This window comes from Phyllobates terribilis, unplaced genomic scaffold (genome assembly GCF_046119375.1).
Source record: "Phyllobates terribilis strain yellow unplaced genomic scaffold, ASM4611937v1 Scaffold_4__5_contigs__length_816908805, whole genome shotgun sequence".
Classification (NCBI taxonomy): domain Eukaryota; kingdom Metazoa; phylum Chordata; class Amphibia; order Anura; family Dendrobatidae; genus Phyllobates; species Phyllobates terribilis.
Genome location: NW_027362764.1, coordinates 25,174,874 through 25,192,194, shown reverse-complemented (window position 1 = coordinate 25,192,194; position 17,321 = coordinate 25,174,874). Strand labels below are relative to the sequence as shown.

The window sequence follows — 17,321 nt, the reverse complement described above, 5'->3', positions numbered from 1 at the left end:
GAGCCGGGAGAAGAGCAGGTCCAGAGTATTCTCATCCTCATGTCGGGGGCTCAGAGTCGCACACTGAGCAGAGCCGGGAGAAGAGCAGGTCCAGAGTATTCTCATCCTCATGTCGGGGGCTCAGTAGAGTCGCACACTAAGCAGAGCCGGGAGAAGAGCAGGTCCAGAGTATTCCCGTCCTCATGTTGAGGAGTCAGTAAAGTCACACACTGAGCAGAGCCAGAAGAAGAGCAGGTCCAGAGTATTCCCATCCTCATGTAGGGGGCTCAGTAGAGTCGCACACTGAGCAGAGCCGGGAGAAGAGCAGGTCCAGAGTGTTCTCATCCTCATGTCGGGGGCTCAGTAGAGTCGCACACTGAGCAGAGCCGGGAGAAGAGCAGGTCCAGAGTATTCACATCCTCATGTTGGGGAGTCAGTAGAGTCACACACTGAGCAGAGCCGTGAGAAGAGCAGGTCCAGAGTATTCCAATCCTCATGTCGGGGAGTCAGTAGAGTCACACACTGAGCAGAGCCTGGAGAAGAGCAGGCTCAGAGTATTCCCATCCTCATGTAGGGGAGTCAGTAGAGTCGCACACGGAGCAGAGTCGGGAGAAGAGCAGGTCCAGAGTATTCCCATCCTCATGTAGGGGAGTCTGTAGAGTCACACACTGAGCAGAGTCTGGAGAAGAGCAGGTCCAGAGTATTCCCATCCTCATGTAGGGGAGTCAGTAGAGTTGCACACTGAGCAGAGCCGGGAGAAGAGCAGGTCCAGTGTATTCTCATCCTCATGTAGGGGAGTCTGTAGAGTCGCACACTGAGCAGAGCGGGGAGAAGAGCAGGTCCAGAGTATTCCCATCCTCATGTAGGGGAGTCAGTAGAGTCGCACACTGAGCAGAGCGGGGAGAAGAGCAGATCCAGAGTATTCTCATCCTCATGTAGGGGAGTCTGTAGAGTCGCACACTGAGCAGAGCCAGGAGAAGAGCAGGTCCAGTGTATTCTCATCCTCATGTAGGGGAGTCTGTAGAGTCGCACACTGAGCAGAGCGGGGAGAAGAGCAGGTCCAGAGTATTCCCATCCTCATGTAGGGGAGTCAGTAGAGTCGCACACTGAGCAGAGCGGGGAGAAGAGCAGGTCCAGAGTATTCCCATCCTCATGTAGGGGAGTCTGTAGAGTCGCACACTGAGCAGAGCCGGGAGAAGAGCAGACCCAGAGTATTCTCATCCTCATGTAGGGGAGTCAGTAGAGTCACACACTGAGCAGAGCCGGGAGAAGAGCAGGTCCAGAGTATTCCCGTCCTCATGTAGGGGAGTCAGTAGAGTCACACACTGAGCAGAGCCGGGAGAAGAGCAGGTCCAGAGTATTCCCGTCCTCATGTAGGGGAGTCAGTAGAGTCACACACTGAGCAGAGTCGGGAGAAGAGCAGGTCCAGAGTATTCCCATCCTCATGTAGGGGAGTCAGTAGAGTCACACACTGAGCAGAGTCGGGAGAAGAGCAGGTCCAGAGTATTCCCATCCTCATGTAGGGGAGTCAGTAGAGTCGCACACTGAGCAGAGCCGGGAGAAGAGCATGTCCAGAGTATTCCCATCCTCATGTAGGGGAGTCAGTAGAGTCACACACTGAGCAGAGCCGGGAGAAGAGCAGGTCCAGAGGATTCCCGTCCTCATGTAGGGGAGTCAGTAGAGTCGCACACTGAGCAGAGCCGGGAGAAGAGCAGGTCCAGAGTATTCCCATCCTCATGTAGGGGTGTTGTCGGGGTCGTAGCGACATTCCACTCGTCCTCCAGTCACTCCAAATTAAGGCTATGAGCATGGGTCAACCATTCAAAGAATGAGTCAGACAACAAGCTGGTTCAAACTCAGAGCATGCTCAGAGGCTACTGGCAAGCCACGATCTCAGCAATGTTCTGTCTTTATTTCCGCATGCACAAACTTAAATACACTGCGTAATGGGGAGGGGAAAGAGAGTGTTCGGGGCGGGGTAAGCCATAAATGGAGTGTTCGGGGCGGGGTAAGCCATAGATGTCTGGTATCCGGCCACTCCTGATTGGTCCACGTCTCTTTAACTCAGTCTCTGGGCAGACAACAGTCAGTTGATGTTTTGGTTTCATTTCTCTGAAACAGGTGCTTGGCTGATACTGGCGCCATGTTAGCATAAATTTCGATCTAAGTAACACATAGCAAGGAAAGCTTATTGTTATGAGACACAAAATGGTGGTTAGTACATAAGCAAAGCGTATAAAAAGAAGAAAATATATATTCTTTTTTACCCTGACATACCCCCCTAAACACTAAGCTTTCCCTTGCTTCGTGGCCTTTGAGACTGTCCATGTGTGGGGGAGAGGGGAGGTGGATTTCTTCACCCAATCATCTTAGAAGCTGCCCCCTTATGGGACGCCCCCAAACAATTGAGCCCTATCCTGGGTGACACATGGAGTTCTCCCAACTGACCCTAAACTAGATCTCTCAATTGGACTCTGTCATGGGGGGTCTGGTCAGGCTTATTTAAAGGAGTGTATTTCTCCACATCTTCCTTACTGGTATCATCATGTAACAGAGATGTGGTTTCTTGATTCAAAAAGGTCCCGGAGGTTGGAACAGCATTGGTTATAGCTTTCCTGTATAAGGGGACTATGCAGCATACCATGTCATTCCTGCGCAATTCACTATGTCACAGTAATCAAATCGATATGTCTGGATTTTTGCGTGAGTATCTACCCAGAATGTGGTAGCTGTCCACCCTGGGACAGACAGTAAGCATATGGAAAGGATATAGAAGAAGGTAGTCATCTTTTATAGGCTCGTTCTGTCTTTCTTGCAGTGGGAGGCGTGAATCCAGGTGCTCTTGCCCTCAAGCTTCAGAGCTGTAGGAGTAGTCAGGATCACAGTGTAGGGGCCCTCAAATCTGGGTTGGAGACAGTCTTTCCGGACAAACTTCTTTACGTACACCAGGTCGCCTGGGGTGAAATCATGTACCGCATCACCTGTGGATTCTGGGAGAGAAGCAGATACTGTAGAGCGGGTGTTAGTCAATTCTTTAGACAGAGCAATCACAAATTTTACTACTCTATCATGTGTTTCAGACAACTCTTGGGGCCTAATTTCTCCTATTTTAGGTGGGGTCCCAAACAAAATTTCATAGGGAGTTAGCCCATGTTTAGCTTGTGGGGTGTGTCTGATATGATACAATACTATAGGGAGTAGGTCGGGCCAGGGGAGGGGATGATCTTGGGTCATTTTCAAGAGCTGGGTCTTGAGTGTGGAGTTCATCCTTTCCACTTTGCCTGAACTGGCAGGATGGTATGGAGTGTGGAGGCTCAAATCTGTTCCCAACATGTTCCAAAGTTCTTTGTAGATATTTGCTGTGAAAGCTGGTCCTTGATCCGATTCTATGACTTGGGGAACTCCAAATCTGCAGGCAACTTCAGTGATCAGTTTCTTGGCTGTGACTTTAGCAGTCATGTTGACAACCGGGTAGGCCTCAGGCCAGGCTGAGAACATATCCACGGCTACCAAAACGTACTCATATTTTCCTGCTTTAGGCATTTGGATATGGTCGACTTGTATTCTCTGCCAAGGGTAGTCTGGTTTAGCCAGGTGTTGGAGAGGGACCCGTGCCGTACACGTTGGGTTGCAGGTAGCGCAGACAGAGCAGGATTTTGAGTATGCAGTCACAGTGGAAGAGATTCCGGGTGCAAAGTACAGTTTTCTTGATACATGCCAAGGCTTGATTCTTTCCTCTGTGTGTAGGCCCGTGAGCCCATGCTGCCACGGCTGAGTACATGCGCCAGGGCAAGCAAGGTTTTCCGTCCACTTGATAAAGAGTTGAGTCGACCTTTAAATCTTTGCGACCTGCCAGCACGGCTCCCGCCGCTTTCCATTGCTTGACTTCTTCAGTGGGGGTCTTCCTTTGTTCCTCACACAATTTTTCTTCAGGCATCCTGACCCCGCTGGATTCCACTCGTGTCTCCGCTGGACTTGTATGGTCTTCCGCCGGCTGTTCTTTGGCTCTTGCTCTAGTGAGCGCCACAGCTACGGTTTGCAGGGTCTCCCCCATCTCTTCTTCCTTTTCCTGCCACTTTGATGACACATTGTCCACTGCTGCAGTCTTGGCTGCTTGGTCAGCTAGGTGGTTGCCCCTGGCTTCCCTGGAATCTAGTCTTCCATGAGCCTTGACCTTGATAACAGCAACCTGAATGGGTAGTTCCAGGGCCTTCATTAGGGCCTTAATCCATGAGGCATGTTTCACTGGTGTACCTGCAGCTGTGATGAATCCTCTAGACTTCCACAAGAGTCCAAAATCATTGCAAATTCCATGTCCATACCTAGAATCAGTATATATGTTTGCCGTTGTTCCAGCTGCCAGGTGGCAGGCTTCTGTGAGAGCTACAAGTTCAGCTTCTTGTGCAGACATGTATGGTGGTAGAGCTTCAGCCTTGAGGACTGTTAGGTCTGTTGTGACAGCATATCCCGTGTGGAACTTCCCTTGAGGGTCTGCGAAACGGGATCCATCAGTCCATAGATGCAAGGCAGGGTGTGCGAGCGGATGTGCCACCATATTCTCTGGAGCAGAAGTCTCTTCCTGCAAAATTTTTATACAATCATGAGGTTCCACCAATGGACCTTCACCCTGTTCATCTTCCCCCCTAGAAGGTGGAAGCAAAGTGGCAGGGTTGGACAGTCTCTGAGAAGGTGATTAGGGCTACCACATTCCCAACACAGTATGCGTCCTTCAGAATCACGAGATTGTCTCTTGTCTCTAGGTGGCCCCTTGTCATTTCTTCTGTCTTGTTTTCTATATGTGGGAGGAGTATCATCACCTGTGCCTTTAACCATTACCCACTTGATTCCATGTTGGTTGCCAGGGGGTGGGTAGCTTTCTTGAGCTTGATATACCATGGCAGGAGCGGCTTTCTTCTTTGGCTTAGTATCCTTTTCCATTTTTAGCATGGCTTTTTGGAAAGCTTTGACAATGTCCACCGCGTCGTTAAAAGAAGAAGAACGGATCTCGGGGCGTACCCTCAGAACCTCATCTCTGAGGGCGTCTTGTAGGCCATCTACTAGGGCCTGAACCAACAGGATCCTCAAAATGCATGCTGAGTCTTGCAGCATATCTTTCCACAGATTCATCAGGGTCTTGTTGAACATCTTGTACAGACCCAGCTTGATCTGACAAGCGATCCTGAGCCCAGGCTTTTAACTGTTTCATGTATTCTAGGCCGGATTCATATGTACTAAGGGATCCTGCTTTTGTGGAATCCATGGCCTTTTGAAAGCTCTCCGTTTTCGGCTAAGTGAGCCTGGCATTCTGTAGCCAGACTGGAACCAGCAGCAAGGGCAATTTTACGAGCCAATCCTCCAGCATGGCTCATACGGGTGTTTGCAGGGTTGACTATGGCCCCCACCCGATGTGTAAGGATGTCACCATAGCCTATTGACAGAGTGACAGGGCGTCCTGATGGGCCTACTAGATTCCGGGAGCGGCAGGGGTCCCAGACTTCTGAGGGGCTGGGGGGTGGTGTTCTTTCAGCAGTTGCTTGGAGCAAGGGCCGGAGTATGGGTAATGGATGTGGGGTGGAGGATGCCATAGGAGACGTATGGGATAAAGGGGGGGGGGCTGGAGTATCTTGAGCCCATCCCTCATCTGGCTCCGTATCGTCTTGAGTAACAGTATGTTGGCGGAGGGAGAGCAGTCTGGCCTGAAATTCTGAGGAGTTGAGGAGGATATCCCCAGGATTATGGGCGACCCCCATGGGGAACAGAGGGAGCGCCTCAGCATCGTGGACTGGAGCAGAGGGTATCACATTAGTTTCAGATGGGTGCTCTGGGACTGCGGGCTTTTCCACCCGTGCTGGCGGCTGGTAATAAGCACCGGACGGATCTAGTAGTGGATATAGGCCGGATTGGGGCTTTCCGGGCCTCCCACAACAAGTAAAAGGTGTAGTAAGATGGCCGTTGGAGGGAGGAGTTGGAGTGGGAGTGGGATTGTTCTTGGAGGCAGGAAAAGGTGTAGTAAGATGGCCGTTGGAGGGAGGAGTTGGAGTGGAAGTGGGATTGTTCTTGGAGGCAGGCTGGGCATCGTGCCATGGGCGGCCCGCCCCACAGACACAGCAGAACTCCGCCCAGGGCGGGTTCTGCTCTCCACACATACGACACGTTCATCTTTCCGATGATTTGGCGTCGGCGCCATTATAGGGTGGTGGCTGAGGGCTCGGTGTAATGACAGGCATCAACGGGGTTACGGCCAATTTAGGGTCACGTAACAAATCACATTCTGCAACTTTCATGTATCCGAACAAAGGCTCGGCATTCTCTGTTCCCCCCTGCACCATCTACTCTAAGATGTGTCTGAGCCTGGTGCAGGTGTCCTTCATCACTCAACTTCCCTTATTTTGTATAACGCATTCCTTCTACACTGAAGGCTGAAGTTTGCCCGTACTGGGTAGTCTTATCATTTAATACAGATTCCTAACATTCTTAACAGCCTCCTTGCCTTCCCGTGACTCTAGTAGCTGGATAACTCCCACAGCACCATCCGGCAACTTGCCAGGTCTTTCAGATTTAAACATACGCAACATTTTCTTATAGAATGCAATGTTCTGTCGCGACTCAGATCACTGATGCAGTCCACAGGTCGCCACCCGTCAGTGTAGAGCACACCTCAATACACTGGTGAGATAGAGAGACACCTCAATCTATCCCCTTCCCTAACCTTGAATGGCGACTTTACAGTGCGACTCACCACGGCACCCTGATTACAGGTCACCACCCGTCAGTGTAGAGCACACCTCAATACACTGATGAGATAGAGAGACACCTCAATCTATCTCCTTTCCTAACCTTGACTTTACAGCAGTCTCTGTGGTAGACGAAGAGCACTCCTCAATTCGTCACAGATTCTTTCTCCCTTACACTACAATCTAGGGATGGCTTGGAATCGACTATCAGTCACGGGAGGCAGCTATCTAAGAAAAGTACAGTGACCGGGGGAGGAGGAGGTGGTGTGCACACGAGCACGCGCAGGCATGCGACGTCACTCGGTCTCACAGTTGCTGGTACGGGACGTGGCGCGGGACGCCTGAGGTCTCACCACTCGACCGGTCACCCACCCAGATCCAAACTAATAATCCCACAGGAACCGCTGCGGCTGACACACAGGCAAGTGAGACATATAAAATACATCTCGACTTACCGTGTTCGATGGAGGTTGATCAGGCCTCAAATTCAGCCGCCGCGGTCACCACCAGGGAAGTCAGCAATATGGGTCCGGGAGGGCGGCGTACCGCTAGCCACGCCCCACGTTGGACGCCATTTGTCGGGGTCGTAGCGACATTCCACTCGTCCTCCAGTCACTCCAAATTAAGGCTATGAGCATGGGTCAACCATTCAAAGAATGAGTCAGACAACAAGCTGGTTCAAACTCAGAGCATGCTCAGAGGCTACTGGCAAGCCACGATCTCAGCAATGTTCTGTCTTTATTTCCGCATGCACAAACTTAAATACACTACGTAATGGGGAGGGGAAAGAGAGTGTTCGGGGCGGGGTAAGCCATAAATGGAGTGTTCGGGGCGGGGTAAGCCATATATGTCTGGTATCCGGCCACTCCTGATTGGTCCACGTCTCTTTAACTCAGTCGCTGGGCAGACAACAGTCAGTTGATGTTTTGGTTTCATTTCTCTGAAACAGGTGCTTGGCTGATACTGGCGCCATGTTAGCATAAATTTCGATCTAAGTAACACGTAGCAAGGAAAGCTTATTGTTATGAGACACAAAATGGTGGTTAGTACATAAGCAAAGCGTATAAAAGTATAAAAAGAAGAAAATATATATTCTTTTTTACCCTGACAGTGTCAGTAGAGTCGCACACTGAGCAGAGCCGGGAGAAGAGCAGGTCCAGAGTATTCCTGACCTCATCAGAGGGGAGTCAGTAGAGTCACACACTGAGCAGAGCCGGGAGAAGAGCAGGTCCAGAGTATTCCCGTCCTCATGTCAGGGACTCAGTAGAGTCGCACACTGAGCAGACCCGGGAGAAGAGCAGGTCCAGAGTATTCCCATCCTCATGTAGAGGAGTCAGTAGAGTCACACACTGAGCAGAGCCGGGAGAAGAGCAGGTCCAGAGTATTCTCATCCTCATGTAGGGGAGTCAGTAGAGTCACACACTGAGCAGAGCCGGGAGAAGAGCAGGTCCAGAGTATTCCCATCCTCATGTAGGGAAGTCAGTAGAGTCACACACTGAGCAGAGCCGGGAGAAGAGCATGTCCAGAGTATTCCCATCCTCATGTAGAGGAGTCAGTAGAGTCACACACTGAGCAGAGCCGGGAGAAGAGCAGGTCCAGAGTATTCTCATCCTCATGTAGGGGAGTCAGTAGAGTCACACACTGAGCAGAGCCGGGAGAAGAGCAGGTCCAGAGTATTCCCATCCTCATGTAGGGGAGTCAGTAGTGTCACACACTGAGCAGAGCCGGGAGAAGAGCAGGTCCAGAGTATTCCTGACCTCATCAGAGGGGAGTCAGTAGAGTCGCACACTGAGCAGAGCCGGGAGAAGAGCAGGTCCAGAGTATTCCCATCCTCATGTAGAGGAGTCAGTAGAGTCACACACTGAGCAGAGTCGGGAGAAGAGCAGGTCCAGAGTATTCCCATCCTCATGTAGGGGAGTCAGTAGAGTTGCACACTGAGCAGATCCGGGAGAAGAGCAGGTCCAGTGTATTCTCATCCTCATGTAGGGGAGTCTGTAGAGTCGCACACTGAGCAGAGCGGGGAGAAGAGCAGATCCAGAGTATTCCCGTCCTCATGTAGGGGAGTCAGTAGAGTCACACACTGAGCAGAGCGGGGAGAAGAGCAGATCCAGAGTATTCTCATCCTCATGTAGGGGAGTCAGTAGAGTTGCACACTGAGCAGAGCCGGGAGAAGAGCAGGTCCAGAGTATTCTCATCCTCATGCTGAGGAGTCAGTAGAGTCGCACACTGAGCAGAGCCGGGAGAAGAGCAGGTCCAGAATATTTCCGTCCTCATGTAGGGGAGTCAGTAGAGTCACACACTGAGCAGAGCCGGGAGAAGAGCAGGTCCAGAGTATTCCCGTCCTCATGTAGGGGAGTCAGTAGAGTCACACACTGAGCAGAGTCGGGAGAAGAGCAGGTCCAGAGTATTCCCATCCTCATGTAGGGGAGTCAGTAGAGTCACACACTGAGCAGAGCCGGGAGAAGAGCAGGTCCAGAGTATTCCCGTCCTCATGTAGGGGAGTCAGTAGAGTCACACACTGAGCAGAGCCGGGAGAAGAGCAGGTCCAGAGTATTCCTGACCTCATCAGAGGGGAGTCAGTAGAGTCACACACTGAGCAGAGCCGGGAGAAGAGCAGGTCCAGAGTATTCCCGTCCTCATGTAGGGGAGTCAGTAGAGTCGCACACTGAGCAGAGCCGGGAGAAGAGCAGGTCCAGAGTATTCCCATCCTCATGTAGGGGTGTCAGTAGAGTCGCACACTGAGCAGAGCCGGGAGAAGAGCAGGTCCAGTGTATTCTCATCCTCATGTAGGGGAGTCTGTAGAGTCACACACTGAGCAGAGCCGGGAGAAGAGCAGGTCCAGAGTATTCCTGACCTCATCAGAGGGGAGTCAGTAGAGTCACACACTGAGCAGAGCCGGGAGAAGAGCAGGTCCAGAGTATTCCCGTCCTCATGTAGGGGAGTCAGTAGAGTCGCACACTGAGAAGAGCAGGTCCAGAGTATTCCCATCCTCATGTAGGGGTGTCAGTAGAGTCGCACACTGAGCAGAGCCGGGAGAAGAGCATGTCCAGAGTATTCCCGTCCTCATGTAGGGGAGTCAGTAGAGTCACACACAGAGCAGAGCCGGGAGAAGAGCAGGTCCAGAGTATTCCCGTCCTCATGTAGGGGTGTCAGTAGAGTCGCACACTGAGCAGAGCCGGGAGAAGAGCAGGTCCAGAGTATTCCCATCCTCATGTAGGGGTGTCAGTAGAGTCGCACACTGAGCAGAGCCGGGAGAAGAGCTGGTCCAGTGTATTCTCATCCTCATGTAGGGGAGTCTGTAGAGTCGCACACTGAGCAGAGCGGGGAGAAGAGCAGGTCCAGAGTATTCTCATCCTCATGCTGAGGAGTCAGTAGAGTCACACACTGAGCCGAGCCGGGAGAAGAGCAGGTCCAGAGTATTCCCGTCCTCATGTAGGGGAGTCAGTAGAGTCACACACTGAGCAGAGCCGGGAGAAGAGCAGGTCCAGAGTATTCCCGTCCTCATGTAGGGGAGTCAGTAGAGTCACACACTGAGCAGAGTCGGGAGAAGAGCAGGTCCAGAGTATTCCCATCCTCATGTAGGGGAGTCAGTAGAGTCACACACTGAGCAGAGCAGGTCCAGAGTATTCCCATCCTCATGTAGGGGAGTCAGTAGAGTCACACACTGAGCAGAGCCGGGAGAAGAGCAGGTCCAGAGTATTCCCGTCCTCATGTAGAGGAGTCAGTAGAGTCACACACTGAGCAGAGCCCGGAGAAGAGCAGGTCCAGAGTATTCCTGACCTTATCAGAGGGGAGTCAGTAGAGTCACACACTGAGCAGAGCCGGGAGAAGAGCAGGTCCACAGTATTCCCGTCCTCATGTAGGGGAGTCAGTAGAGTCACACACTGAGCAGAGCCGGGAGAAGAGCAGGTCCAGAGTATTCCTGACCTCATCAGAGGGGAGTCAGTAGAGTCACACACTGAGCAGAGCCGGGAGAAGAGCAGGTCCAGAGTATTCCCGTCCTCATGTAGGGGAGTCAGTAGAGTCGCACACTGAGCAGAGCCGGGAGAAGAGCAGGTCCAGAGTATTCCCATCCTCATGTAGGGGTGTCAGTAGAGTCGCACACTGAGCAGAGCCGGAAGAAGAGCAGGTCCAGTGTATTCCTGACCTCATCAGAGGGGAGTTAGTAGAGTCACACACTGAGCAGAGCCGGGAGAAGAGCAGGTCCAGAGTATTCCCATCCTCATGTAGAGGAGTCAGTAGAGTCACACACTGAGCAGAGCCGGGAGAAGAGCAGGTCCAGAGTATTCTCATCCTCATGTAGGGGAGTCAGTAGAGTCACACACTGAGCAGAGCCGGGAGAAGAGCAGGTCCAGAGTATTCCCATCCTCATGTAGGGGAGTCAGTAGAGTCACACACTGAGCAGAGCCGGGAGAAGAGCAGGTCCAGAGTATTCCCATCCTCATGTAGGGGAGTCAGTAGAGTCACACACTGAGCAGAGATGGGGGGAGGAGAGCAGGTCCAGAGTATTCCTGACCTCATCAGAGGGGAGTCAGTAGAGTCACACACTGAGCAGAGCCGGGAGAAGAGCAGGTCCAGAGTATTCCCATCCTCATGTCGGGGAGTCAGTAGAGTCGCACACTGAGCAGAGCCGGGAGAAAAGCAGGTCCAGAGTATTCCCATCCTCATGTAGGGGAGTCAGTAGAGTCACACACTGAGCAGAGCCAGGAGAAGAGCAGGTCCAGAGTATTCCCATCCTCATGTAGGGGAGTCAGTAGAGTCGCACACTGAGCAGAGCCAGGAGAAGAGCAGGTCCAGAGTATTCTCATCCTCATGTAGAGGAGTCAGTAGAGTCACACACTGAGCAGAGCCGGGAGAAGAGCAGGTCCAGAGTATTCCCTTCCTCATGTAGGGGAGTCAGTAGAGTCACACACTGAGCAGAGCCGGGAGAAGAGCAGGTCCAGAGTATTCCCATCCTCATGTAGGGGAGTCAGTAGAGTCACACACTGAGCAGAGCCGGGAGAAGAGCAGGTCCAGAGTATTCCCATCCTCATGTAGGGGAGTCAGTAGAGTCACACACTGAGCAGAGATGGGGGGAGGAGAGCAGGTCCAGAGTATTCCTGACCTCATCAGAGGGGAGTCAGTAGAGTCACACACTGAGCAGAGCCGGGAGAAGAGCAGGTCCAGAGTATTCCCATCCTTATGTAGAGGAGTCAGTAGAGTCACACACTGAGCAGAGCCGGGAGAAGAGCAGGTCCAGAGTATTCCCATCCTCATGTAGAGGAGTCAGTAGAGTCGCACACTGAGCAGAGCCGGGAGAAGAGCAGGTCCAGAGTATTCCCATCCTCATGTAGAGGAGTCAGTAGAGTCACACACTGAGCAGAGCCGGGAGAAGAGCAGGTCCAGAGTATTCTCGTCCTCATGTCGGGGAGTCAGTGGAGTCACACACTGAGCAGAGCCGGGAGAAGAGCAGGTCCAGAGTATTCTCGTCCTCATGTCGGGGAGTCAGTAGAGTCACACACTGAGCAGAGCCGGGAGAAGAGCAGGTCCAGAGTATTCCCATCCTCATGTAGGGGAGTCAGTAGAGTCACACACTGAGCAGAGCCGGGAGAAGAGCAGGTCCAGAGTATTCCCATCCTCATGTAGGGGAGTCTGTAGAGTCGACCACTGAGCAGAGCCGGGAGAAGAGCAGGTCCAGAGTATTCCCATCCTCATGTAGGGGTGTCAGTAGAGTCGCACACTGAGCAGAGCCGGGAGAAGAGCAGGTCCAGTGTATTCCTGACCTCATGAGAGGGGAGTTAGTAGAGTCACACACTGAGCAGAGCCGGGAGAAGAGCAGGTCCAGAGTATTCCCATCCTCATGTAGAGGAGTCAGTAGAGTCACACACTGAGCAGAGCCGGGAGAAGAGCAGGTCCAGAGTATTCTCATCCTCATGTAGGGGAGTCAGTAGAGTCACACACTGAGCAGAGCCGGGAGAAGAGCAGGTCCAGAGTATTCCCATCCTCATGTAGGGGAGTCAGTAGAGTCACACACTGAGCAGAGCCGGGAGAAGAGCAGGTCCAGAGTATTCCCATCCTCATGTAGGGGAGTCAGTAGAGTCACACACTGAGCAGAGCCAGGAGAAGAGCAGGTCCAGAGTATTCCCGTCCTCATGTAGGGGAGTCAGTAGAGTCACACACGGAGCAGAGCCGGGAGAAGAGCAGGTTCAGAGTATTCCCATCCTCATGTAGGGGAGTCAGTAGAGTCACACACTGAGCAGAGCCAGGAGAAGAGCAGGTCCAGAGTATTGCCGTCCTCATGTAGGTGACTCAGTAGAGTCGCACACTGAGCAGAGCCGGGAGAAGAGCAGGTCCAGAGTATTGCCGTCCTCATGTAGGGGAGTCAGTAGAGTCACACACTGAGCAGAGCCGGGAGAAGAGCAGGTCCAGAGTATTCCCATCCTCATGTCGGGGAGTCAGTAGCTGTGAGAGGAGACAGAAGACGAGCGGCTGATGGAGAGAGCGGATCATCGATGGGGATGGGAAAGTGCCCCATGGGGCGAGTGGGAATATCACAGGATAGGAATTGTGGGGTTTGGTAGCAAAGTGATCCAGGAACCGAGGGGAAGGGCCCGGAGCTGTGCTGGTCTCACTGATCACTGCTGTGTCCTGATGGAGTGTGGCTTCACTGTAAAGCATGGAGGAGGGAAGGAATAGGTTCTCATGAGACAGGAGGGGATTCAGACTCCGGGGTACAGTGCTCCTGAGCTGGAGTCACTGATCACTTCCTCTTGACTTGGGGTTCTGGGGGACCATCAGCTTTTCCTATTGGCCGCCCACAGTCACATGACTGTGCCCACTGTCCTTACGTCTCGCCTGTCGCTGTCACCGGCCGGCTCGTTCACCTCCATCTTGTCTCTTGCAGCCTAACCTGCCGCCATGTTTGGCTCGTCCAAGGGAGGCGTCCGCGGGGGCCAGGACCAGTTCAACTGGGAAGATGTGAAGACGGACAAACAGCGGGAGAACTATCTGGGTAATGAGGGGTCAATGGGGGAGGGAGGTGCAGAGATGAGTTCATCCAGAGCCCCCTGCTGCAGTGCGGTGACATCATTATAATGGCGGTCGTCTTTGTAGGGAATTCGCTGATGGCGCCGGTCGGTCGCTGGCAGAAGGGTCGGGACCTGACGTGGTACGCCAAGGAAAAGATGTCCGGAGAGGCGCCGAGCCGGCAGCAGGAGCTGGCAGCAGTGAGGCAGGCAGAGGAAGAAGCCATGCTGGCTGCACTGTGAGTCTCCTCGGGGGCGGGGCTAGTCATGTGCAGGGGCGGAGCCTGGACCAGTATCGGCTTCCTCATTCTGATGGGTGGTCCTGGCTCCGGGGGTCACATTACATGGCAGGTGTCCTCCTGCACCTCCTGTATAGACTCAGCTGAGGGTCTGATACCATGGTGTCCAGCTCGGACTGATGCAGTGTAACGAACCCTCAGCAGTGTGAGCTGAGCCAGGTCATATCTTCAGCCCAAATGTTTCGATTCACTGGCAGTGATCAGAGCTGTGTAAAATGGATCACTGGCAGCGATCAGAGCTGTGTACAGTGGATCACTGGCAGCGATCAGAGCTGTGTACAATGGGTCACTGGCAGCGATCAGAGCTGTGTACAGTGGATCACTGGCAGCGATCAGAGCTGTGTACAATGGGTCACTGGCAGCGATCAGAGCTGTGTACAGTGGATCACTGGCAGCGATCAGAGCTGTGTACAATGGATCACTGGCAGCGATCAGAGCTGTGTACAATGGATCACTGGCAGCGATCAGAGCTGTGTACAATGGATCACTGGCAGCGATCAGAGCTCTGTACAATGGATCACTGGCAGCGATCAGAGCTGTGTACAATGGATCACTGGCAGCGATCAGAGCTGTGTACAATGGATCACTGGCAGCGATCAGAGCTGTGTACAATGGATCACTGGCCGCGATCAGAGCTGTGTACAATGGGTCACTGGCCGCGATCAGAGCTGTGTACAATGGATCACTGGCCGCGATCAGAGCTGTGTACAATGGGTCACGGGCAGCGATCAGAGCTGTGTACAATGGATCACTGGCCGCGATCAGAGCTGCGTACAATGGATCACTGGCAGCAATCAGACCTGCCTACAATGGATCACTGGCAGCGATCAGAGCTGCGTACAATGGATCACTGGCAGCGATCAGAGCTGCGTACAATGGATCACTGGCAGCGATCAGAGCTGCGTACAATGGATCACTGGCAGCGATCAGAGCTGCGTACAATGGATCACTGGCAGCGATCAGAGCTGCGTACAATGGATCACTGGCAGCGATCAGAGCTGCGTACAATGGATCACTGGCAGCGATCAGAGCTGCGTACAATGGATCACTGGCAGCTCTCTTTTCTCTCCTTCAGAGGTTACAAGACAGTGAAGAGACAACCGAAAGGGCTCAGCAAAGAGGTGAGACCCCGAAATGTGAACCCCTCCCCCTGCCAAAACTACTGCTCCCATCATTACAGCCCGACCACGACTGCTCCCGTCATTACAGCCCCAACCACGACTTCTCCCGTCATCACAGCCCCGACCTCAACTGCTCCCGTCATCACAGCCCCGACCACGACTGCTCCCGTCATCACAGCCCCGACCACGACTGCTTCCGTCATCACAGCCCCGACCACGACTGCTCCCGTCATCACAGCCCCGACCACGACTGCTCCCGTCATCACAGCCCCGACCACGACTTATTTCGTCATCACAGCCCCGACCACGACGGCTCCCGTCATCACAGCCCCGACCACGACTGCTCCCGTCATCACAGCCCCGACCTCGACTGCTCCCGTCATCACAGCCCCGACCACGACTGCTCCCGTCATCACAGCCCCGACCACGACTGCTTCCGTCATCACAGCCCCGACCACGACTGCTCCCGTCATCACAGCCCCGACCACGACTGCTCCCGTCATCACAGCCCCGACCACGACTGCTCCCGTCATCACAGCCCCGACCACGACTGCTCCCGTCATCACAGCCCCGACCACGACTGCTCCCGTCATCACAGCCCTGACCACGACTGCTCCCGTCATCACAGCCCCGACCACGACTGCTCCCGTCATCACAGCCCCGACCACGACTGCTCCCGTCATCACAGCCCCGACCACGACTGCTCTCGTCATCACAGCCCCGACCACGACTGCTCCCGTCATCACAGCCCCGACCACGACTGCTCCCGTCATCACAGCCCCGACCACGACTGCTCCCGTCATCACAGCCCCGACCACGACTGCTCCCGTCATCACAGCCCCGACCACGACTGCTCCCGTCATCACAGCCCCGACCACGACTGCTCCCGTCATCACAGCCCCGACCACGACTGCTTCCGTCATCACAGCCCCGACCACGACTGCTCCCGTCATCACAGCCCCGACCACGACTGCTCCCGTCATCACAGCCCCGACCACGACTGCTCCCGTCATCACAGCCCCGACCACGACTGCTCCCGTCATCACAGCCCCGACCACGACTGCTCCCGTCATCACAGCCCCGACCACGACTGCTCCCGTCATCACAGCCCCGACCACGACTGCTCCCGTCATCACAGCCCCGACCACGACTGCTCCCGTCATCACAGCCCCGACCACGACTGCTCCCGTCATCACAGCCCCGACCACGACTGCTCCCGTCATCACAGCCCCGACCACGACTGCTCCCGTCATCACAGCCCCGACCACGACTGCTCCCGTCATCACAGCCCCGACCACGACTGCTCCCGTCATCACAGCCCCGACCACGACTGCTCCCGTCATCACAGTCCCGACCACGACGGCTCCCGTCATCACAGCCCCGACCACGACGGCTCCCGTCATCACAGCCCCGACCACGACGGCTCCCGTCATCACAGCCCCGACCACGACGGCTCCCGTCATCACAGCCCCGACCACGACGGCTCCCGTCATCACAGCCCCGACCACGACGGCTCCCGTCATCACAGCCCCGACCACGACGGCTCCCGTCATCACAGCCCCGACCACGACTGCTTCCGTCATCACAGCCTCGACCACGACGGCTCCCGTCATCACAGCCCCGACCACGACTGCTTCCGTCATCACAGCCTCGACCACGACTGCTCCTGTCATCACAGCCCCGACCACGACTGCTCCCAGTGTGCTGGGGCTGTCGCCTCTGATTAATGGGGGCGCCCTCTGTCTGCCCTTATGGCTCTGCTTATTATGAAGGTCGGAGGACTGCGCTCCGGCTTTAAACATGCTGCCTGTTTTGCCGCTCTCTAGGATCACGGCCCCGACAGACGAGCCCCTCCGCCCCCCGTGTCTGCCACCGGAGCCCCTCCACCCCCCGTGTCTGCCAACCGAGCCCCTCCACCCCCCCGTGTCTGCCACCCGATCCCCTCCACCCCCTGTATCTGCCACCCGAGCCCCTCCACCCCCCGTGTCTGCCACCCGAGCCCCTCCACCCCCCGTGTCTGCCACCCTACCCCACCCCCACCCCCGACTCTGACACACACACACACACAGGAGCCCCCCCCCCCGGCTCTGACACACACACATACACACACACACACACACACACAGGAGCCCCCCCCCCCCCGGCTCTGACACACACACATACACACACACACACACACAGGAG

At 54.5% G+C, this 17,321-nt stretch overlaps 1 protein-coding gene across 2 annotated transcripts in view; it reads left to right on the top strand.

Annotated features, from left to right (window-relative positions):
• CUNH1orf35 (chromosome unknown C1orf35 homolog) overlaps positions 1-17,321 on the top strand; it is a 72,653-nt gene that overhangs the window by 40,434 nt on the left and 14,898 nt on the right. For both annotated transcript variants that reach the window (XM_073677181.1, XM_073677182.1), the window contains exons 2-4: positions 13,597-13,704; positions 13,806-13,956; positions 15,092-15,137. In XM_073677181.1, coding sequence (XP_073533282.1) covers positions 13,611-13,704; positions 13,806-13,956; positions 15,092-15,137 — 291 coding nt within the window. In that variant the 5' untranslated portion in view covers positions 13,597-13,610. The remainder of the gene's footprint in view (positions 1-13,596; positions 13,705-13,805; positions 13,957-15,091; positions 15,138-17,321) is intronic.